The 24,583-nt window shown below is 40.7% G+C and overlaps 7 protein-coding genes across 7 annotated transcripts; all 7 read right to left on the reverse strand.

Annotated features, from left to right (window-relative positions):
- Positions 1-7,261: 7,261 nt before the first annotated feature.
- Positions 7,262-7,773, reverse strand: HO173_004429 (uncharacterized protein; the record flags this gene model as incomplete). Its single annotated transcript, XM_037306353.1, has 3 exons — positions 7,262-7,474; positions 7,535-7,654; positions 7,720-7,773. The coding sequence occupies 3 exons, from the start codon at positions 7,771-7,773 to the stop codon at positions 7,262-7,264; spliced, it is 387 nt and encodes a 128-aa protein (XP_037166863.1).
- Positions 7,774-9,756: 1,983 nt separating this feature from the next.
- HO173_004430 (uncharacterized protein) lies at positions 9,757-10,275 on the reverse strand (the record flags this gene model as incomplete). The annotated part of the gene is made up of 3 exons (XM_037306354.1): positions 9,757-9,788; positions 9,970-10,155; positions 10,209-10,275. 3 exons carry the CDS (start codon positions 10,273-10,275, stop codon positions 9,757-9,759), a joined length of 285 nt encoding a protein of 94 aa, XP_037166864.1.
- Positions 10,276-10,320: 45 nt separating this feature from the next.
- HO173_004431 (uncharacterized protein) lies at positions 10,321-10,858 on the reverse strand (the record flags this gene model as incomplete). The annotated part of the gene is made up of 3 exons (XM_037306355.1): positions 10,321-10,481; positions 10,532-10,639; positions 10,696-10,858. 3 exons carry the CDS (start codon positions 10,856-10,858, stop codon positions 10,321-10,323), a joined length of 432 nt encoding a protein of 143 aa, XP_037166865.1.
- Positions 10,859-11,397: 539 nt separating this feature from the next.
- Positions 11,398-11,929, reverse strand: HO173_004432 (uncharacterized protein; the record flags this gene model as incomplete). Its single annotated transcript, XM_037306356.1, has 3 exons — positions 11,398-11,646; positions 11,702-11,821; positions 11,879-11,929. 3 exons carry the CDS (start codon positions 11,927-11,929, stop codon positions 11,398-11,400), a joined length of 420 nt encoding a protein of 139 aa, XP_037166866.1.
- Positions 11,930-15,828: 3,899 nt separating this feature from the next.
- On the reverse strand, positions 15,829-16,753 carry HO173_004433 (uncharacterized protein; the record flags this gene model as incomplete). The annotated part of the gene is made up of 3 exons (XM_037306357.1): positions 15,829-15,920; positions 15,975-16,510; positions 16,572-16,753. The coding sequence occupies 3 exons, from the start codon at positions 16,751-16,753 to the stop codon at positions 15,829-15,831; spliced, it is 810 nt and encodes a 269-aa protein (XP_037166867.1).
- A 1,897-nt stretch (positions 16,754-18,650) lies between these two features.
- On the reverse strand, positions 18,651-19,125 carry HO173_004434 (uncharacterized protein; the record flags this gene model as incomplete). Its single annotated transcript, XM_037306358.1, has 4 exons — positions 18,651-18,768; positions 18,835-18,908; positions 18,955-19,004; positions 19,065-19,125. 4 exons carry the CDS (start codon positions 19,123-19,125, stop codon positions 18,651-18,653), a joined length of 303 nt encoding a protein of 100 aa, XP_037166868.1.
- Positions 19,126-22,393: 3,268 nt separating this feature from the next.
- HO173_004435 (uncharacterized protein) lies at positions 22,394-24,153 on the reverse strand (the record flags this gene model as incomplete). The annotated part of the gene is made up of 3 exons (XM_037306359.1): positions 22,394-23,693; positions 23,742-23,996; positions 24,047-24,153. 3 exons carry the CDS (start codon positions 24,151-24,153, stop codon positions 22,394-22,396), a joined length of 1,662 nt encoding a protein of 553 aa, XP_037166869.1.
- Between the last annotated feature and the right edge of the window lie 430 nt (positions 24,154-24,583).

The following is a 24,583-nucleotide window of genomic DNA, read 5'->3' on the forward strand; positions in this document are numbered from 1 at the left end:
ATAAATATAAAGTTTATTAAGCTTATCTAACGCGTTAAGATAAATATATAAATAGAGATAATTATAGAATTTTATTCTTATAATATTTAAAGATTTAAAATTTAGAATATTCTTTTATATTATAATTTTAAGAAGAAGAATAGAGACGCTTATAGTTCTAATTATTATTCTAATTATTACTATTAATAAGAAGATAAATAGCTATATTAGATTACTCTTTATATTCCCTCTCTCTTAATAAAGAAGAATAAATATATTCTATATATCTTAGTCGGATTATTCTATAAATATAGAAATTCTAATCGAGATATTTTATATATATATTATTTCATAATATAATATTATAGATATATTATATCGTAGAATATCCCGCTAAGATCTCGAACTTATATTAGAAAAATGAAATAATATTCGACTCTATTTATATTATACTCGAGTACGATATAATATTACTTAATATAAATATTTTATAAGATATATTATATAAATATATTATAGTTATTAATATTATATGTAAATAGTAAGTTATATTCTCGAGTACTAAGTTTAATATAATATAAATTCTATATAAATATTAACTTTTAACGCTACTTCTCGATTTTTATACTAAGAGCTAGCTAAGCGAGCGAAGAAGATCTTATTATATAGCTATATAGATATATAATAAATAAAGCGATTTATTTATAAATTCAGATACTAACTATAGTAATCTATTTTAATTCTTTATATAAATTATCTAAATTAGAGGTAATCTATTTAGCTCGAGAAAAAAACTACTTAATATTATAATATTTAACCTATATTTAGTCTATAATTAATCGCTTCTAGTAGCGAACGCTTTTTATAGATCGCTTTCTAGTCTTTAATTTACTTAATATCGTTTAAGAGTCTCTTAATCTTATACTCGTCGACGCGTATAGTATAGAAAGACGTTTATATAGAATTATATGAATATTATAATTAATAGTAGTAAAAGAATAATAAGATATTACTTTTTTATCTATATAGTTCTATAGGGCTTAGTATTCGAGAATATAACTTACTATCTTACGAGGTAATATAGAATAACCTTTTCGTTTTCTATTAAAATTTTAAAATTCTTTTTTTTAATTATAGAACGAAATATAGGCTTTTAGATAAAAAAAGAGTTTTTAAATTAAGTCTTATAATTATGAAAACGCAAGAAATTCAAATATCGCTTATTAAAGTTCGCTCGATAGTCGAATAGCTCTAATTAAAAAATAGATATATGTTATTTAATTTTAGAATAACCTTTTTTTTTTTATTAAACTTTTTAAGATTTTTTTTAAATTATAGAACGAAATATAAGCTTTTAGATAAAAAAAGAGTTTTTAAATTAAGTCTTATAATTATGAAAACGCAAGAAATTCAAATATCGCTTATTAAAGTTCGCTTATTAAAGATCGCTTATCTATTTACTTAATAGCTCTAATTTAAAAAATAATTATAAATTTAATTTATAAATCTTTACTCGACTATATTAATACTATATCTATATCGATCTTAATACTTTCTATCTCGCTTTTTATCTCTCTTCTTACTCTTATCTCTTTATTTAATTATATTTAATAAATAAAAATATAAAGACTATATACTAAGAATAGAGATATATATATATATATAGACGACGTATATTTAATATAGCTATTTAGAGACATAGTTATAAGAACGTTTTTTTTAAGATATATTATTACGATACGTTAAGATCTTCTTTAAATCGAGTCTAGCGTAAGCTTAATATTATATATATCTACTCTATAACTTAATTACGAATAGTCTCTCTTTAATAGTCTCTCGTTTATATTAATATAGTCTTTCGCGTACGATTTATATACTAAGCTTTAAATCTTATCTAATTTAAATAAGATATCGCGCTAGTTCTATATATTATATTATAAGAAACTTTAACTTTAAATAAAATTCTCTTATTTTATTAATTTCGAAGTAGTCGTTTACGATAATAACGTAATACTTAAAGTTTATTATAAATAATTTAAAGGTAATATAATAATAATAGACGAAGAGTTTATATTATAAATATCTATTACTAAGTTATATTATTAACTATATATATTAAAACTCGCTACTATATATAAGAGTGTTAATAATAAGCTACTTACTTATCTCCTTTCTAAAATATCGTTATAAGTAGATCGAGCTCGATAAGAAGATTAATATCGAATAACTTTATAGATAATTAAATATATATTAATAATTTAGTTAAAAAAATTTTTTTTTAAAAAAATTAAAATTTTTTTTTAAAAAATTTTTTTTTTATTTAAAAAAAAATATTTTAAAAAAAAATAAAAAATTAAAAAAAAAAATTTTTAAAAAAAATACCTCTTTAAAAAAATTAATAAAAAAAAAAAAAAAAAATTCTATTCTTCTTAATAACTCTACTACACCACGTCTACTATAGCTGAAATTACTATCCTATTTACTTCTAATAAGATTAAAATAGCTTAAACCTTAAAGCGTTAGAAAAGAGAAGCTTAAAATAAGATAAGAAAGGAAAAGCTCGAGAAATGTAATAAGCTTCTCGAAGATATATCTAAACTATTAGAGTATTAATTAATAAAAATTCTATATTATAAGATCGTTAATTATCTTTCGAAAGGTCTAAAAATTACTTTATATTTAATATTTTCTCTTATATAAATTATTACTATATAAGAAATACTTTATAATAATATTAATTTATATATCTCTTAATAGAGTACTCTTAGTTTTATTTAAAAACCTCTTAAGATCTTAAAGCTAAAAATCTTTATCGCTATTACTATCTATATAAAAATCTATTACTTTTCTACTATTTATAATTATTAAAGAAATAATAATATTACTTTAATAGCTTCGATTATTACTAAATAAATAGCTCGAAATCGCTACGTTCTTCTTCGTAGATATATATATTACTTAAATCTCGATATAGAGAATAATTTTATTATTAAAAAGAATAGATATAAGAAGTCTATATAATATAAAAAGCTTCTTTTATTCGCCGATAAGATATAAAGTAATTAAAAGAAATTACGTACTTTAAGTTTCTACTATATAATCGATAAATATATAATTAAGAAGATAAGATATATTTATTATTCTATTATAGCTTTAGATAAATTAATTAAAAAGAAATATAAGCTTTTCATAATTAATAATAAGAGTTATCTCTATAATTATATATAATATTTATCTATAAAAAGCCTCGAGAATAGATTAAAAGTTAAAGATCTCGAAGAAATATTAGTTATAATATTTAAATTAGCTATTAATATACTATTCTCTAACTCTATTCTCTTTATAAATAACTATTTTATCGAATTAAAGCTTATTAAAAAGTTAAAGACCTTAAGAATTATTATATATAAGACTATAAAGCTAAATTAAATAGATCTTTTAAAATTACTTATAAAGATAAAATAGATTTTTATTAAGAATATTTTATATAAAGTTCTTATTATAGTAATTTAGAATAATATTCTTATAATAGCTTAATAGAATAATAATCTTATTTTAGCTCTTATTACTATCTACGATATTAGAGAGATTAATAATATTATTATTAAAAAGAGAAAGCGTTTTAATAGAATAAGTATTAATAATTATATTATTTTATCTACTTTTAAAAAGAATAAAAATAACGTTTAATAAAAGAATTTCGATATTTCGAGAATATTCTTCTATTATAACTTATATATAGGGGAAATTAATCGATTTAATATATTAGTAGTTATATATACTTCTTAGCGAGCTTATAATTAAACTTAGATATCTCTATTTACTTAATATCTTAATAAGAGTCTCTCTAATACTTTTAAACTCTATAAATCTATAGAAAAGAAGCGTTAGAAGTATTAGAGTTTTCTAAAATAAATAATAATAGATTTAATAAAGAATAAAGTATCTAGTCGAAAGATTCTATCTCCGTCTATAATTACTACTCTTTCTAAGTTATTATAAGATAATTATAATTAGTAAGATATAAAAGATAATAGAATATATATATAGTATTATATAGATATTAAGAATAGAGGTTTTAATAGAGAAATAAGTAGAAATAGAGGAATTTTCTTAAAATTAGAGGTGGCTATATTATATATAACGTCTTTCTATATTATAAAGAAAATTATATAAAACGATTTTATAGTAGAAGAATTATAGTAAAGTCTAAAGAGTAGATATAGCGCTTTTTTAATATATTATAATAGAATAATAGAGTATTATAGTATATTATAATAAAAAATTAAATTTATTATTTATCGATATTAATAAAAAAGATAAGATTTATAATATTAAAGAAATAGTTTAAATTAAATTAAATAAATAAATAAAAATCTCTTAATTAGTAAGAGAGAATATTTAATATATAAAATTAGATATAGAGATTCTAAAATCGGAAAAAATTTATTTTAATTATTATTTATAAATATAATAGAATATTCGAATTTAATAATAGACTTTTATTATTATTACCCCGAGGCTATTAGCCTTTATTTATTATTTAAAAGATCTTTAAAATAATCTTTTTTATTAACGCTATTAATCTATAGTAACTATATTAATATATATAATAGAATAAGATAGAGCTAAACTAGAAAATCTTAAATTTATATATATAGTTAATTATTAATTTAGAATTACTACGCTCTTTAATTAGACTGGCTAACTTATCGCGAGTAAATAAATTAACGTTCGTAACTATCAAAAAACCTTTCGTATCTCCCTTATTAAATTATAGTTTATATATATTATTTATAATAATAATCACTTTTTTATTTTCTATTAAAATTTTCTATTAAAATTTTGATTTTTTTTAATTTTGAAAGGCTATTTAAGCTTTTCGAAATCTTAAGAATTTTAAAAATTTATCTTATAATTATTAAAGCGCAAGGAATTTAAATATCGCTTATTAAAATTCGCTTATTAAAATTCGCTTATCTATTTACTCGATAGCCTACTAGGCCTTAATTAAAAAAAATAACTATAAATTTAATTTATAAATCTTTACTCGTTAACTTATAAAAAGATTTTAAATTTATTATAGAATATTAAATTAATATATTTAAGAATATTACTTTATATACGTTTAGATATACTTCTTATAAGATTAATATCTACTATATAGTAGTCATCGCTAAAGCTTCGAATTAAAGAAGAGAGTAATATTACGATTTTAATAATCTTACTTATATTATAGCCTAATTAAACTTAATATATTAAGATCTTTTAATCTTTCTATCTTACTATAAAATCTATATTTATAATAATTTTATATAGATAGTATTCTCTTTATACTATAATATAGAGTTATTATATATATTATTAAGTTTCTAATATAAGCGATCTTTAATAAGCGATATTTAATAAGTAATATTTAAATTTCTTACTTTTAAAGAACTATAAGATTAAATTTTAGAATTTAATTATTTATAAAAAGCGTAAATTACGATCTATAATTAAAAAAAAAATTATTAAACTTTAATAGAAAATAGTAAAGTTATTAAAAGACAAGTAAAGGCTTATAAATTAAATTTATGGAGTTAGATTTTTCTAAGTCAAAAATCGAACTCTAATCGCTTACTATACGTTTTTAACTTACTTTTACTATTACGAAATTAATAAAGAAGATAAAAGCCCTAACCCTAAGTTAAATCGGACTCTACTTACTTTCTATATAATATTTAATCTATTTAGCCTACTTCTATCACTATAGATTATTAATTAATTACGTTCTTATCTAAGAAAGAAGTATCTACTTAATAACCTTATTTTTAATATATCTCGTCGGCCGAGTAGATTATCTTTTTAATAAATCGTTTAAAGTTATAATTAATAGATCGATCTTACTAGTAACTCGACTTAGAGCTATATATAGTTAACTATAGATAAAGACCTCGAGATATAGATATAAGTCGATCTACTATAATAACTAATTCTAAGACTTATAAAAAATAGAGAAAGGCTATATTCTTATAGTAAGAAGTATTAAAATATCGAAAAGAAATAAAGATAACGTGCTAATTAATGGTATAAATCCTATAATATCTTCTATCGTAGTAAAATCTTTCGAATAATAAAATAGCTATAGATATCGAATAATTTTAATTCGTTTAAATATATATTATTCGATGTTTCTTCTATAGAGACTTAATTAACTATAATCGTCGTAGTAAATTCTTCTCTTATAACGTTATTATAGTAATATATTATATTAATATAATAGAAATAATAGACTAAGTTATAGTAATATTCTTCGCTTACTAAGTAATAATTTAACGTAAGATCTTAAAGAGCTAAGTCGTATTCTTAACGATAGTAGTCTTATTATCGCTTAATTTCTCCGTAGTATTCTTTATAGTATTCTCCGTAGTATTCTCCGCATTTATCTATTATAGTTTCTTCTCTTACGATTTTTTTTATAGAGACTTAATTAACTATAATCGTCGTAGTAGATTCTTCTCTTATAACGTTATTATAGTAATATATTATATTAATATAATAGAAATAATAGATTAAATTATAGTAATATTCTTCGCTTATTAAGTAATAATTTAATATAGAAATATAAAGAGTATATAACGTGGGATCTCGAAGAGCTAAGTCGTATTCTTAACGATAATAATCTTATTATCGCTTAGTTTCTTCGTAGTATTCTCCGTAGTATTCTCCGTAGTATTCTCCGCATTTATCTATTATAGTTTCTTCTCTTACTTCTTCTCTTATAGAGTATTAGATTAAGTAGTTAGCTAAGTAGCTAATTAAATAAATAATTAAGTAATTAGCTAACGATCTAATTAAGTAAATTATTAAGCTAATAGAATTATAATATTAATTAAACGACTAATCGAGTAGTATATAGAGGAGAATAATAACTATAAATCCGTTCGAGCTCTTTTTAAGAGCTTTCTAACGCGTTTATAAGTAGTAGTAGATAGCTATTAAGCTCGCTTACGGCCTCGATTACTAGTAATAGCGAATTCGCGTTAATAGAGACTCTAAGAGACGAGTAAAAGAAATATATATATCTAAAGCGTTTAGTAACGTTTTCGCGAGAGATATCAAAAACGATTATATTTATATTAATAAAATTAATAGAATTAATAGAGTAATAAAAGAATAATAATTATATAAATAAATAGATAAAAGAATTATTATTTAATCTCGAACGCGTTTAATATAACTATTATATTTAAATATTTATTTAATTTACTAATAGTAGATTAAACTTTTCCAATCGAAGCTAAGCAATCCATTCCCTCAGAGACTCTTCCTCGACCCAGCGAACAGTGATTCCACCCGGACGCGGCGCGTCCTTCAACCTGTACATCCACGTCTGTTTGGACTGACTCCAGTCGATGCAGCAGATCCAATACCGTTTGCCCGTGGGACGACCGCTGTCATCTCGCTCATTTTCGTCATAGACGGACTCGACATCCTCATACTTCTTTGGCGGCTGCGTCTAATCAGATTCGCTGTCCACAAGAGCGATTGGCTGTGAGCCTGGAGGACTTACCAGTGCACTTTCGCGTCGCTGGCTGTCCGCGGCACTGTGGACGCTCGGGGACTTGCTGATGGTCGATCTTCCCGCACTTCTGATACTTGCAGCCTTGTTGACAGCTACTCTTCCCCCACTCTGTCCATCTTTGAGCAGGTGAAGCGGAATAGCAGTTTTGGGCGACCTGGAGCTCGTTGACGTACCTGGTTCTTGTGAATCTTGTAAGAACAGGCCGGATACTTCGTAGAACGATTCATATCGTTTGGATCGACCTTTGATATGACTGCAGAGTGGTATGTGGGGGATCACAGCACGACTGAAGGGTTTCTTTGCATTTCTTGTCGGAGGGTCTTTAGGCCTTATAGACATTCGGTAGGCTCGAGTGCCCTTATCTCGCTGCCCGCGAGATTGGTGTGGCCAACCACATCTCCTCTGACTTGAGCCGCATTTTCACAGCCACACCCCGTCACGCAGAAGAGCCCAAACAATCCTGCCACGTCACAACGTTTCTTTGGGAAGGCTGAAGGTGCCGAAATTGAGGCATCCAGGATCTCATGCATCCCGTGCATCAACTCATGTAGCGGTGAGTGTTTCTGCAGTATCGACGGCTACCCTGATGCCCAACCTGACCCTCTAGATGAAAGATATATGCGTAGGAAGTATGCAGCAGTCTCGCTACCCAGCACCCTCCAAAAGAAAATCACCCAGAGATCGAAAAATGATAGGTCGCAAGGCTCGACCGGGTAGAAGGCCTCTTGAAGCTGCAAAGCAATTTGCTGCTCCTCAGCGATTCATGCAATGGTCACCAGAAGTAGCCTTGAAAAGGTCCAGAAAATGGGGCGCTGCTCTTTTTTGGGAAACGAGCAGCGCCGAACCACGTGTTTGACAGCATGCATCCCTCGGCCTGATCGGGCTCGCAGCAAGTCCTGTGCAGGCAGCTTCACTCGCATGATCTGTATCTGCACGTCTCGCTAACGCATTCGCTTGACATCATTTGTGATGGTTACGGTGCATGCATGCATGCTAGGGCTCCACCTGGTCTGGGTCTGCTATGCGAAGCTGTATGACTACAATCACATGCGTATCAAAAAAACCCCCGGCCCACTTCTATCAGCCTCGTGCTCAATGAGAGTATCCTGGATTGTTGCTTATCAAGTGGCGGGCATGAGCATTTAGAATACCCTACCGAGTTCCTCTTGGGTTTCGGCTATCAGTCATATTCCGATATCGGCGTAAGTAGTATGGAAGCCTTGTCTCGGATATCAGTCATATTCCGATATCGACGTAAGTAGTATGGAAGCCTTGTCTCGGATATCAGTCATATTCCGATATCGACGTAAGGAGTATGGAAGCCTTGTCTCAGCATTTAGCAGATCATCAATTGGATCTGAATTGGCAGTCCTCCTTGTCTTGCCTCCGAGAACATGCCTTTTTATACTGGTAAAGCCTTACGGGTAAGAGACCATCAAGTGTGAATCCTTGTCTGGGTCTGTTTGGCTAGATCACAGTCATGTCTACAACATAATGATCCCTTGTTCCATGCTATCCACTATTCATTACCCAACAAACATCTCGAGGTCCAGGAGGCGTTGCTGTCAAAGATTGCCCGCCAACTTGTTTTCAATGCACCACGATGTAGACTGGCTTACATCGCTATTCCGAAGTCAAGTCTAGTCTTAGATTAAGCCACTTTTATAATCTACAAGACTCTCTCCAGTGTTTCGTGAAATTTCGAAGCCTGCAATGGCAGCGACGGTGCACTACCATCGAATCCTATCCGACGACCAACAGAAAGAGACGTAGAAAGGCGACTGGGCAACCATAGACCGCCCTGTAGACATAAATGGAAAGACCGAGCCAGGACATAGATGCATCAGGCCAGTGCGGTATGTTCGCGCACGCATGCTTATCGTGCACTGCTAGGCGTAGTTCCCCCATACGAGGTATTGCTCAAGAAAACCACCAATACTGCGCTATAAGCCGCGGTGGCAGTGAAGACCTCTTGCTTTCTGGCCTTAGTGAAAAGCGAACAGCAAGTCGAGAACGCGAGTGTGAAGAGAAACACAACCAGAATCTGAAGTCGGCTTCTGGTTTTAGCTTTGCTGGGGTCCTCTGTCTGGAGTTCAAAGAGTATAAGGACGGGAAAGAGGAGCAGGGAGGCGGCGAGGACCGTCAGGATGGCACGAAGGAGGAAGTCAAGTCGCCCAGGAGATACGAGGTCCACGGTCTTAGAACCTGTCTTAGTGTTCTGTTCCGGGGTGCGGAAAATTGCCTGAACCACGTTGTTAGCTTTGGGGTTGCGGTAGGCACCAATATCCTGAACATGCTAGGGAAGAGGAATCATCAAGGCAAACTCGAAATACATCCGCCGAGTGTACGATTTATATGAATGGGGAGACTTGTAACGAGGCAAGATTGAAATTTTCGTTGGCGGGTGAAGTTGCGGTACTTACCAGCAATGCGTTTCTCGAAATCTTGTTCAGTGTCGGACGATAAGGCTGCCAGGTCATCATATTGACATATCCACTTGTGCTCTGCCCAAGCAATGTTGTGGGTAATCTGTCCGTACAATGCGTTCTGATGGGTTTTCGTTGGCCTTCTGATTGCCTGAACTCGCTGTATGTGGAACATGAGCTCGTCTGCAGAGAGATCAGTACAAAAAGGACCCGATGTGTAGAGTGCGCAAAATCACCGTATTCCTTAAGCTTTTCTTTGATCTTGTTCAACAGTGTCTGGCGCTCCGAATCGGAACCACCCATGCGGTTTGACTTTATTGCCTTAGGGTCACCCTTCGAGGATTGCCATTAGTCAACTTGCTCGAGATCCCATTCTAATTTCTCAAGATCATCCTGAAGATGCAGCAATAGACGGGTGTGAAGCCATCCAAATTTGCGGCATATCAAAAAGGCAGGATCGCAGTCCTCAAAGGCAGCAAGTTGCGGATAGCCAACCGGGTACTCATCCACTGAAGCTTTCGGTCAGTGTCAGCTTGCGTCCCGTTGGTTCTGTACTTACAAGTTCGGATCCTTGGAGGCACCTTGTACTTATAAGTAAGTCCCGGTGGCAGCTGACTTGAAAGTCCAAATGCTTGCTTCGCTCGACTGCAAAGGTCACCTTTTTGAGCTTCGTGGGAAAGGCAGATTCAGTAACGAGTCATAAGATGTAGAGTGAGTTCCCACCTTGGTTGCTAGACTTCTTTGCGTCAAATTCATCTGATACCAGCAGGTTTGATGGGCTTCCGCGTGATGGGCTAGTTGACGTGGTTGACGGCGGGTGTCGTAGGCGCGGCGCGGCTTCCCGGGGCGAGCTTCGTAGGACTTCAATTCCATTCTTTTGTGTCATTATGAGCAGAGGAGAATAAGATGTTTTTGTTGTCAGGCTGTCTGATGAGATTATTTACCATGATGCGAATTGCGAAATAAGGTAAGTATCATGAGCCAGGCTTGAACAAGTAAGGCGCCAGGCCGTCATTGACATATCCACGGGTGGCCCAAGCAAGGTGCTGTTGTAACCGTACACCGACTCAAACGCATGATGCAATCGAAGTCAGCCCCGTCTCGCTGCTTTGCGCTTTGTGCCACCATTCTATCCCAAGTGCGCGATCCTGCAGAGTCAGGAATCTACAGACGCCAATCGCCCACCTCCTTTATGCCCCAACCCTAGTCAGCATTGGGGTTTGGCCCTCGGACCATGCTCTGATTTGATTCTGGAAAGTAACGTAAGCTGCATGGCTTCAACGCAGAGAGCAGATAAGTACATGAGATCTATCCAACCAGAGACTTGGAACCGAGTCTGACGGGTCCAAGCGCATAGCGCTTCATCATTCTGCTTGTTTGTCCTTTTCTCGGGAACAAGTGCGCTGATCGCTCACTCAATGGATCCTAATCCTTAACCCAGTCAAGACATTCTTCGTCAATCCAATTACCTTCTCCACCCACATAGAGCTCGTCTTCTTCCAACTGGTCATCGTCTTCTTGTGGTGGTCTATCTTTCAATCGATACTGCACTTGCCCATTGTCCAATCTCTGTTTGCAGCATACCCAGTATCTGGTATGAGTCAATTTGCCTGTGTCATCCCGCCGCTCAGTGTTGTTGATGACGACATTTCCTTCGTTGTACATTCCAAAAGACTGTTGCGAGGCTAGTATTCAGCTTTCACCTTTGATTGGGCAAGAAACGTCATACACCATCATTCCATGGCTCCTCAGGTACAGCCGCATTTGAACAGCTCTTCGTACCAGGTACAAACTGGCTGGTCGAAGACGAGGCTGCCTTGCTTGCACTTGCAAAACTAGGTTGTCTAGCCTGTATAACTCAATATTCAACCTTGGGAGCAGATACAGGTAGAAGACAGCGGCATACCTTTTTCGGGACGGTACTGGGCAACCGTTGGCCGTGCTTTGAGTCAGACATTACGCGGAAAACCCCGAGAGATCCGGAAATAACAATTCAGGTGGCATCACCGGAAGCTTTTATAGAACTTCCAACGGCTGGGCGAGGATTTGCGCTTGTACCAAGTTAATTTCCAGCCCTGCCATGCTGCCCGCCCATCCGTGATCAGGCCGCAATTATGCTGCGTGAAACCGCATGCACAGTTTTTTTCAGTTGCCACTTCGGCGCATTTAGGATAATATTTCTCAAATGCTTTTGTATTGATGCCAAGGCACCCACACAAGATCCACCACCCTTTTGCTTCTTTTTAGCACGACGGGGGGTGCGCAGCGGTGAAAGACCTTCAGCAAGTCAGTAACCTCTAATAATTGGATGCCCGACACCGCAATTAGCTCCTCACTATCGCATTAGTGAAGTTTCAACCATACCGGCGGCATCGAATTTGCCGGAGATAGGTGTTCCGCCTGTTCAACAGGAGCTTGCACCATGCGAACCGTCAGCCTTGTTTCGCTTGGGGACGAAAATCGATCAACGGCTGATTCAAGTCAGCGACTGGGCTCCAATGCATTAATATGCGAGATTCCGCTACCGCAAAAGGTAGGACAGGTTTCGATGAACACCGCGACGATTTCCGAAAAGGCTCCGGGCCCGGCCCCTTCCCCCCCTTTGCAAGTCATTGCAAGCCAACTCTATTCGCTTGGCCCTGCTTCCCGGTCGCAGCTGTGAACATTTAAGCGCTGCTTCTGTAAGGGTCGGAAATTGCCTGCAAACCTTTCAGCTCTTATCAGTGTCTCTGAACCCTTCAAAATGGCTGCTGCCATCGTTCGACTGTCGTTTCCCAAAACGGTGCAATCATGTCAGCTTGCTAAGCCTTCGCTACGGCACCGCCTGAATATGTTCATTCGCCTCCTGAGACCGCAAGACTGGCATAGGAAAGAAGAACCCTGGTGACGTGAGGCATCCAGAAATTTGTCACACAGCTGCTGTATATGCAGTTTTCCGCGTGGCAAGTTGCTGAATCATGCTGCAAATTGAAGGTCTTGCCTTCTCCTGGGAAATGAATTCACAGCCCATTCTTATGTGTCGCCGAAAATTGATATTCCAACAAGGCTGTGTGCAGGCCACTACAGCACATCTCCCGAGAGCAATTCCGAACAGAGGCATGTGCTCTGTTCTTGGAGAAGTTTCTAACGGTATTCTTGTCAATGTCCCAAAACCCTTTCCCACAAATTTATCTGTCATCAAGGCATTTATACGCATGCACGCAAACAGCCTGAATCTCGTCCCATCCTCCAATTTTGTTAGCCTCCACAGGCATGATCGGTACAAGCACGGCAGTCCATAGGTCGAGCATCTCCTCAAGCGTTCCAACCCCCATCATCTTTCTACAGAACGATTTTGCTGTTCCTGCAAAACGTCCTTATCAAGAGGTCCCGGGTCTGAATCACCGGAGGTCATTGCTCAGGAGTTTCAGCCAAGGGAGCCTAAAAATAGCCGCATCTTAGGGGCCTTTAGGCTCTAATCAGCAACTGCCAAGTTGCCAATTCGCACCCCAGTCCCCAGCCAAACCTCTAAAACGGCGTTTAGGCTTGCGACGCGCCCCGGATGCCCCGGATTTCCGATAGTGCGCACATTGGCGCTGGCGCGACAAATGACGACAAACATCGTCTTCGCCCTTTCGGGGCCCGAAGCTTTAGGTCTCTGTCTCAAAGTCTTGTCAGGCTCTTGAGCAGGTTTCCTTCTGGAGGAGTTGGGCAGACCCGCGGGCCCCGTCATGGCAAACGCAGTGAGCGTAATTCTGTGCTCTTGGGCACTCTTGAGCTGCGTCGACGCCCTCGTCAACACCAATTCTACCGGCACACATAAGACCCCTGCAGTAGTACTCGACAACGAATTCTCCCTCGTCATTTGCGTATACCTAACAGTGTATGTACAAAAAGCCAAGGTCCTCGGGGCAATGACCCCGGAATGACTCCGAAACGGAACTGAGAAGTCCAAGGGCACCTGCTCGCAGCTCAAATGAATGCCAACCTATACTCAGCTCATCTGCCATCTTTATGTGACATTTGAGCCCGAGATTTCTGTCTCACCTCAAACGAGTTGCAAACCAGAAAGGGTTCAAATTCAGCTTCATCACCTTTTCGAGAATCCATTCTTAAGATGTAGAAATCTCCTCATCTCCATGTCGAGGCTCTGAGAAACGAACGCCGATCCGTGCCATCGCAAAAAAAATAAGACGTACGAAAACAGTTGTACGGCGATCTGGGGTCGTGAGCGTGGAAAGGAGTTTGGACGGATAGAATTGGAAGATGATGGAAAGGATGGATTCGAGGAGGGGCCCGACGAGGATGAAAGGGCTGATGAAAAGGGATAGGGTGATGCGGATGAGATAATGAGTGGCGGGAATGATAGCGTGGAGTTGATTGCTGACAATGAGTATGAAAACAACGAAAAGAATGTAGGCGATGCGGCGGTGGACGAGGGTAGTGACGTCGAGTAAGGTTAGTAGAACGAAGAAAAAGTGTCTCGTGAATTCTTTATCTGGACGTTGAATTGAAATCCCTCGATGTTAATGAAAAGAAAAGGCCATGGAATCCACAAAGACTTTCCCGGCCCGCCTTCTCTACTTTGTTCTCCATCTCTTCTCCCGCGCTCACCTATCGCTCGTAGCAGGTGCACTTGTCACTGCACTCACTTACTCTGGAGAAGCAACAATCCACACTATTCTAACCGCGCCATGTCCGATCACAGTGTCTCTGCTAAACTGGTCGGACGTCTTACGCCAGCTTGGACAAAAGGCTGCGAGCATGGAAGATAGAAAAGCGGAGAAGACGACTAGCAGACGTCGGGACAAGGACCATTGTCAGTTGCGACGGATGGCAGGACGGACTGCGGCCTCGGGGGAACGTTGACGGCGTTGATAAATTTCGAATTCTGAATTACGATGTAGATCTTGCTAAGGTCGTCGGTTTTACGGTTTGACGGGCTGATAAATTGAAGCGTTTTCATGACTGAACCGTTGTGGGAGTTTAAGGCTGGCGGCGCTCAAAACCTCAAATAGGCTTAGCTTCTGTTTACGGTGGCCAATTTTGCCAAGACAATTCGACCTTGTCGGTGTTCAACGACGAGTAGGCTTAGCTCAAGATCTATTCCACAGGAATTGCTGTCATCCCCTAACCCAGGGTTCTATAGACGGAAAATTTCTTCCGCTGGTGTAATAACCCGCAGGAGGTGTCGAGGCTGGTTATACGACATCCCATTCGACAACGAGCTATTACTTTCGTTGATGCTACTCCAGCTGTTGTGGAAGCAAGTAGGGTGGATCCAGAGGCGAAAGATTATGATAAGAGTTTTTGAATGGGTACGAGTGAGAGCATCGGTCATGAAGTTTAAGCGATCGATCGTAAGGAGCACACCCTCTCTTAAGCGCGAGTCTATGGAGGTTAGAGGCATTTAATTCGTAATAGGTTTGATTCCTATTGGCGCTGGTACAATTGTTTTGCGGTGTTTCTTATTTTCTTAACGGGGACAACCCTCCTGACGTTGATGTATAAACACCATATCCGGATCAGTCCCACAGTCGATAAGCATTCTTTATCGATTTTCGTGCTATCCATCACTTTTTCCGTTCTATTGAGAAAGGTCTTGCACTCATCTACATCATTCATGGCTCTGACCACCTCTTTCAATTAGGTTTCCTGGCTTGCATTGCCATTCAACTCTGGCTGACATGGTCAGAGATATCTGCGGAGATGCTGCGATATGACCCGAGTGTCAGGTCAAAAGTGATTGACTGGTACTTTTGTCAAGGGTGCACAGCTAGTTTCAGAGCTTGATGCTTTGCGCACAACGTTGTCTTATCGTCATCATCTACTCAAGTAGCTCAGATATATATTCGACAGCCGTAGTGACCAAAAGTACTACTGGTGATAGTGAAACGATCCCATTGAGATGACCGACGCCGAAGACTGTGCTCCTGGCTTTGCGTTGTGTGGTTCGTCCCAAAAACGACCTCGAATATGTTAACGAATGACTTTCGAGGGGCGAGCTTATCCGGCTGGCTCACAGTCAGGGAATACATCGAGGACGGAGGTATCTCTCGTTGGCTTTACCCTGCCGTCTTCCCAGAAAAAATCATATCGAAGTAATAATCCGAGGGTCCTGGCTTCCTCAATGGCTCTGCAAGTTTGAACAGATACTGACATCCCAATCCCTTTCAGAAACATTTCGCGAAATAGCTTTCGTGAACTCAAAACGTCATCCCTAAAGTATGACCACCCATTGGGGCCGCTACTTCCAAGTACGCTCTCCAATCCCCAAAGAGCGATCCCGAATGGTTCGATACCAGCATCCGCCCAGTCAATTACTCCAGTGAGATGACCAGAATCAGGATCGACGAGGATGTCCATGTCTGAGAGATCTGAGTGTGTCCAAACCCAGTGCACATGGTAAAGGATCTCGTGTAGGCTTTGATTGGTGTTCTCAATGACTCTCGCGAATCGAGATGGTAGAGCGCCGGATAGCTGCATGAGCTTGGTGTGATAGAAGTCATGTGTGTCTCCAACAGGGGTTTGGGCATTGATCCATGACGCTGCATAGAATCTATCTTTTGCTTAGGTGAGATTACAATGGCAAAAATGTTGACTACCACAAAGCAGCCTACCTTGCCATATCTATTAGGGTTGTATCCTGCTTGGCCACCGTGGTGCTGCTGAATGTAAAGAGATACCCAACGCTTGGCAACGCCTCCATTATCCAAATGCTCGCTGAGCTGTTGGGCATAAGATCCTCACAGGTAATAGCTGGAGCGATATGACGATTGAATTCTTTGGCAAGCGCTCTCATTGAAAGGTGGAGAGCTGATACCTTGGATCGAAATTGAAAAATACAGCCCGCCCCCAACAACAAGTTGTAGCTATGATAGCCTTGCCAGGGTACTAAATTTACAGATCTCTTCACAAGGTTCCGCACGTACGTGATGCAATCATCCTGAGTGACCTCATTCCGCGTTGTGAAAAGATCTGACATAGTGCTGCTTATTGTTGTCCCGTAGTTCCTACGACCCTGGTTCGTGCGTGACGATTTTCTCGTTCGTGAAGTCTTTGAAGCATTGTATGTTAGGGCTAATACTCTCCGCTTGGCTGATTACCGAGGTAGCGAGGTAAGGTAACTACTTCGCACGATGGGCCCAGAGCCAAACACAGTTTATTCAATATTGGGATTGTGAAGACGGTAACCAGATCAAGTATTTGTGGATGGGTATGAAGGCCGCAGCAGGCTGACCATCAGAATAGGTGGCAGTCTTGGCGCTTCGAGTCATCGACGAGAACTCGACAAGAAGAGGTTTTAAGAAGATTATTTTCATTACAAAGTTGCTACGATTAGTACTACCTATATTTCTACAAGCAAAAGTGAGTTTCAAAATCCTTTCATTGTTGACTTAGCCTTTAATGTTCTCGTTGCCCTTCTTGGCGGAACTGCCACTTATTCTGATAGCCCGCCTGGCAGTGACTGTGCCAAGACACGCTAGTTCCGAATAGATGCGGCAGATGCCTTGGCACTAGTCCATAGCCTTGGCACTCTCCTAACATGAGGTACGCAAAACTTTAGAAAAGCCACTAGTCCCATTTGAGGTTTTGGGCACACCGCAACCGTTGAATTACTCAAAACTTTAGGAAAACCACTAGTCCCGTTTGAGGTTTTGGGCACACCGCAACCGTTGAATTACGCAAAACTTAAGGAAAACCACTAGTCCCATTTGAGGTTTTGGGCACACCGCAACCGTTGAATTACTCAAAACTTTAGGAAAACCACTAGTCCCGTTTGAGGTTTTGGGCACACCGCAACCGTTGAATTACGCAAAACTTTAGAAAAGCCACTAGTCCCATTTGAGGTTTTGGAGATTTCCCCAAGTTTCCATACCATGAGTCCAGGGAGGAGGAGTCCTCGAACGTTCTTCTGAAGCAATCACATGAATCCGCCTCAAGCCGCGCCCAGGATCTACAACCGGCACCGAAGCAGACTACCCGCTGTTCTTTGGACACGCGCTCGACAACGTAGACTGCAAGATCGAAGGCACGCACGCACTCGCTGAACAGCACAACAGCAACAACAACAACAACGACACCGTGCTCGAAGCAGCCTTTCTCCGTACGCGTCGATGATACCAAGTCGAAGGGAGCTCCCGCACGTGTCTTCGATTGTGAACATCATTGGTGATTGCGAGGACGAGAGGTCGGTAGAGGAATTGCGGATGCTGGGTATGTGTAGGAATCGTATGGAAATCACCTTTACAATATTCCCCAAGTGCTTCACGATCTCGTCTCGAAAGGATGATACCCATGCCGTGCATTTCCGCAGCGTTGATACAGATTTGATAACCGCTACGCCGGGGCCACGCGCTGGAGGAAAGAGAGAATACTCGTGGAAACTAGAGCATATCTAGATGCGGTGCTTTTGAAGACAGCCGTCGAGTGGAATGTGACGGGCCTGTACACTTATCCAAGCTTGAGAAATGAGATCACGCCATGGGCTACGCTGCTGAAACCGGATCTGAAATGAGCGGCCCGCTTGACGATGTAGACTCCTGACCTATCCAGCTGACATCACTGGGGACCAAAGATTGGAGCCAGCAGGCAATTCTTTGAAGACGAAATGAAGCAGAAGTTCATATTGAAGACTCTTCCGAATACTTCATACCCGCTAGTTTACGAACCATCATACTTGGAATCGTATAATCTGCCTAGTCGCCACCACCACCGTCCCCACCGTCTCTCCCATCGGTCCCATTATCCGGGCTATTGGACGTCGGGCCCGGATTGCCCGGATCCGAGGGATTCGGCGTGGGCTGAGTGCCATACCTGTGATCACATGATCAGCACAACCTATCTCTAGGGCCCTCGGAGGGAGAAGAAGAAAGTTCTCACCCCCCGCCTCCGCGGTCAGAGGAGCCGCCGGAACAGCTGTCGCTGGTCCCGCGCACGTAATCACCGTACTGGACCTGCGTGCCAGCATAGGCGCAGTAGCAGTCGCAGTTTATAGCTGACGCATTGCTCGGTGCAGGCGGAGGAGGGATCATCTTGCCGGATGGCGAGGGCTGGGGTGGGGTTGGTTTAGCAGTGTGATGACTGGGGTTGGGAGGGTGCGTGGGGCGTACGTTGAGCTGGGGTGGATAGAGCGAAGGTGGCTAAGGAGCCTAGGGTGGAGAGGATGTGCATGGTTGAGGAGATTGGATGGTTGGGAAATGCTGTTTCCGTTGGATTGTATTTTTCTTCTCCTTTGGCCAGGCAGGGCCGCCTTCTTATGTCCACACGCTCCCACCGTCGACCTTTCAGATCTTCGAAAAGCGATGAGCTCGTTGAGGATCCATAGAAATAAACATACGACGTGTAGAGGGAAATACTAGATTACAATATAGCATCATCTGTTTTTCGCTCAACTTAGCCCGACTAGGTCAAAAGTGACCTGCAAACTCTCTTGCAGGGGACGGTTCGCCTCTGCAACTTTGCGTCAAGTCAATGGTAAGTCGGAAGCTTGATATTGAGCTATCTTGATTTCTCGAATCGGCGTCTATCGTTAAGGACACGCCCAAGCCATACGGGCCGGCATCGTCGCTTCCGCCCCGTGGTACCTTACCAGGCAATCGAATTTTTCCAATATAGTTTCAAATACTTAATAGGGATATCTGTTAAGCTCGTCAGGATGCTTGAAAATCTTGAAAGTGTCAATGCTGGCTCTGTGCTCTCTTAAGCGATATAGGCCAACCTCAATCAGTTCTTAGTAAAAGTCTGCAAAGTCTCTTTATCTCGACTGAAGAATGACTAGAACATGATAGATATTAGCTCGATATCTAGAACTTAGAGACTTCTTGCTCTATAAGACTGAAGCCACGGAATATGATACTTAGATGTTTTGGACGCCTTGTTCCTTCGTAAATCATACATCAAAGAGAAACATAATGAACCGTGATGGACAGATAATCAGGCAACGTCTCACTCTCAAGGCGGGGGTGTTAGGCCGTGTTATTAGCGTGACTCTTAAGGCGACGCTCACCCTGACTTTGACCGAGGGCGAGGTTGGGGCAATTTCCGATATTGATTGGTTGGGCTGGCGATTGGGAGAAGGCAAAGACTGAGAATGACGCGGTGATGACGATTCAAAAAGTGAGGTTGTGGACGGACAATTCTTTACCGAAGGGAGCCGAGAACGGAGGTTCGAAATAAGGACCAAACTGGCGATATTGATGGTGAGAAGGAACAGAAAGATCGTAAGGGTGACGAGCAGGATGATGTGACGGCAAAATAGGAAAGTGGCGCTGTGGAGGAAACGAAGCGCCTGGCTGTTCGAGGTAATCAATAGCCTTGATGCTTCCAATGAAGCCACATCGCTCAGACTCACTTGCCTCTGTCGCCATCCCCACTTTGATTTTTACTCTTCCGCAGCTAAGGTTCTCTCTAATCTCTAGAGACGAGCGGAACCATTGATTACTCCGTCAGCGGAATATAAGATATGTGCTTAGCAGCGTGATGAATACATAGGGAATAGTAGAAATGAATGCGATGTGGACTGCGGGTGGCTTCACTTTCGCCTGGCTTGGAAAGACTGTCTTTAACACAGCCAGCATACGGAGTTTCTAATCTGTAGATACCCTAACGAGGTTATTCGGATTCCCAGCCTTGACGGCTGTAGGGATTTCAAGGATCGGTCGTAGCCTCGAAGGGAAAAAAGGAAAATAAGTGGCCAGAGAACTCACCAATGAGGACGCTTCTCCTCATTGCCATCTTCCCTACTACGTCTGAACCATCTTTTGAGACATTTTCCATGGTAACGGGCCACACACACACGGCATCGTGACACCCTGCGCTCATTATCGATGGCATCCTTACACATAGGGCAGTTTTGGATTCTTCTTGGTGCGTTCGACCTTGTCGGTCGGAATATTGACTGCCTCGCTCAGTAACAGCGGGCTCAGAAAGGTTGCTCAATGGCAGCCTTTGGTGGGATGGTAATGATTCAGGTGGGTGAGCTTATGCAGAATCCCATGGCTGACGCCTGAGCCTTGGAGAAGAGAGGCTTCCCTCGTAGAGTGACCCACGTCCTTGGGACGAAAATCTCGACGTGGCGGGTTCTGGATCGCTGTCGTATGGCGAGTAGGAACCTGTTGAAATCAACCGCGCAGAGATTTCAAGTCGCTCTTCATCCGCTGTCGCCCTACCGCACGCAACAGTTCGCTGTCAGCGTTACTCCCTCTGGACAATGTAAACGGACTACAGAGTAGGTCCGAGCAGTACAAGAATGGAGGTTCTGGGTGCCGAAAAAAATCTTGCGAATTGAGTACTAGAAGAACGTCCTGGACAGTGTGACCGAGATCTACATACCAGGCAGTCTGCTCTTCAGACGATGGGACGCATAAATCCAGCGCTTTGTAAAAATCCTCATTCTCGTCACACTCTATGTGTGGATCTTCTCGGACGGCGCCCCGGATCAAGGCCTTCCAGTCGTTGGGCAAGGCAACGTTAAAATCTCCGAGTAAATCATGTTCTTCAGCTGGGAGGTAATCCTTGAAGTCCAACATTCTGTAAAAGCCAAGACGCACATCACTATTGCTATTACCTCTGTATGTTCGCCCGAACTTCAGGCTCCAATAAGGCCTGCAGGTGTGCCCAAGGTTTTGAGCTCACTATCAGGCCGTTTTCGCAGGCTGTCAGAGAACAGCCGCAGTCTGCATCACCTCTGTATCCTACATGGCGGGCCATGCTGAAGGCCGTTGGGAAGATCAGGATTCCGATCAAGGATTCATCTGGAGGATTTCTGTTCGGGTGTATATACATACATTGCCGATTGATGTTTGCTATTTTCCACACTGACGCATGATGAAAACGAATCCGGCAATCAAGTCATCCGTTGAACTACAACAGAACGTGGATCGATGTGTGTTGGCGGAGAACGGTGCTGGAGCAACGTGGTGCCATTCTTGAATATGAGAAAGGATTGTTACATAGCGACAAAAGACGAAGCGTGAAACATGACGAAGAAATCGTACGTAGATTTTATTGATGGCATGCTTCCATCGCCACCGCCCAGCTTCAGGTAGGTTGAGCTATATTTTGATTACTTTGGAGTAAAGACTTACTGCTGATGTTTATCGTCACAATGTCCGTGGCAACTACACAGAGACGTCACTTCCAGAGGTGCTCTGAGAGAAGACCGCAAGACCCAGCAGCCTCTACCGCAAGCCTTCGTTAGCTCACAATTCCAAACTTGAGACGGCCATGGATTCGGGAATTGATGGGTAACGACGGGCTTACTCGGAGCAGAAATTCATGCTTGAATATCACCATGGATGTGGGACTGAGGGTCATAAAAGTGTCGTACAGAGGTGTACAAAAACTTTGTCATCATCAATGCAGTCGCCATGCAACGCTTCGTAATGCAAAATGCCGCTGAAATCTTCAAAGAGAATTTGATATGAATTCCCATCTCAACCTAGAAATGCTCCTTCCAAAACCTGAATCTGACGTCACTCGATGTCACCTCATCAGTGGCCGTTCTGATATCTCTCGCTGCATCGTTTGGTCCGCAAAAGTAGACTCCCACATCTGATTCCCCACCCTTCAGGTCATTCATATAGCTTCCATCGGAGATTCCATCCCTCATAGCACCGAAAAGTTTCTTGAAATCTGGCCTCCCAAAATTGGTTCTGCTGTTCAGCGCTGTTAAAGGGTCCAGGTCCGTGCCGACACTGTTGAGGTAGATATTTGCCGTTGTGTCTATGTCCAAGCGCTGGGTGAGGTACGTGTGTATGCGGAGGAACTCGGGACCAGCGCCGGAGCCAGCGGCTGCTTCCATAGATTGAGCTTCGAGAGAGGAGAGGAGGGTTTGAAACCATTCGAATGAGCTGGTGTCTTTGCAGACCCAGATGAATTCTACCCTTCGTAGACGGCGTGGTGGATTTGGGCCAGCGCGTAGATGCCATATGTTCTTGAGGATACTGGCCCACGGCGTAACACCAATGCCGGTGCCAATGAGGACGGCGATCTCATTGTCAAAGACATCCTCGGCCGGAGCACCGTAGGGGCCGTCAACGCGGATGGCGGGCATTTCTTGGCCATTTTGTAGAGCGATTTCGTAGATGCCCATGAGGTCCAGGCCATCGAACTCTTTCGCTTGGGAGGGTCCGGCTCCAAGGGCGTCACCAAGAGCACGAGTCCAGTCGCCGACTTGGCGGACATGAATGGAAACGTAGGGATCGAAAGGGCAAGAAGTGATGGTAAAAGGATGCCATTGGGTTGTGCTGACCGAGGGTACATTCAAAAGCAGCCATTGACCGGCCTTGTATTTCATGCTTGGTTTAATGAATTGAATCTCGAGCGCATCGTAAGGGTGACGGATAACTTTGTGTATGCGCGTGGGGCGGCGAGACTGTATCTCACGGTAGATCCGCTCGAGCAGGTATAGACCGCCTCCCCAAAGCTCCCAGCGCCAGCCTTCATAGCCCAGACAGTGATTCCAGAAGGGCGAGCCGGCGAAAGGAGAGTAAGGAAGGTCGGTGTCCCGGACGAAGCATCCGGTGGCATGGGTGTAGAGGGCGAGAAAGAAAGGGACAAAGAGGTGGTGGGTGTACCAGAATGTTTCGTAGGATTGCTGCCGGATTCGAACGTGGGAGGTGGTGAACATCATGAGCATGCAAAAGAGCATGACATGACCCGTTATGCCCCCGACTTGGGTGTAGTGTATTTGCACTGCTGTCTCGGGTCTTATCTGGTTCCGTTCAACGTTGAAGAAGCTAGCTATGTCAGCAGGGCATAGAACATGAATGCGTTGAGATGCTCACTTGACGTAATGCGCGCAAACATGAACACAAGTCCAGAAGAGCAGAGAGTAAGCCACCTGCCTGTGAAACCATTGCGATTCATCCAGCGGTAGCCACCTTATCTTTGGTCTTATCCACCTCAGAAGGTTCTTGCACATTGGCAATACTATGATCGTCCCATCCACTGACAGTGCCAGACCGGCGCCCCGAGAAATCCATACAGAGAATGTGAGCTTGTTAAGTCCACTTAATCGTTTATCAGATGCTTGCTTCGACCTGCAGATGTATCAGCATTGAATCATTAGCTCTCCGGGGATCCAGCTCACCATCCTAAAATGAATAATCCAACATGTAAGCCATGAAATAAAGCATTGAAAACTACCATCCTCCATGTCAATTCCTTGCTAAACCATCCTTTTTGACCAACCGCCATGCTGATGATATGCCTTTGTAAATGATAAAATGCAGAACATGCGTGGCCTAAATTCGAGATCACTCAGAGATCATGCAAAACGAGCAGGCCGAAGGGCCACAGATATCAAAAGATAGAACAATCCAAGGCACGGACCAAGGTCCCACAAGCGTCTTTCGATGTTAATGACAGCCGGTGCAAGGTTGGCAAGAGGTGCTAAAAATTCCAATCGTGATGCTGTCCCTCAGGAGTGATATGATCCCGCCTGAGTTATAGATGCTATTGCCCAATGCCATGAACCCGCATGCAGCCAGGGTACAGAAACCCCACCAATTCTTAGGTCTCCACCTCTTTACCTTATGCCTCGCACGTTGTGAACTCGATCCTTGTATGTATAGAAGACTCCAGAGTGGGGCTGAGGACTTCGAAGTATTGGGTTTGAGGGTTGAGC

Source organism: Letharia columbiana, assembly GCF_014066305.1.
Source record: "Letharia columbiana isolate WasteWater2 chromosome Unknown Sc0000011_s2, whole genome shotgun sequence".
NCBI classification, from domain to species: Eukaryota; Fungi; Ascomycota; class Lecanoromycetes; order Lecanorales; family Parmeliaceae; genus Letharia; species Letharia columbiana.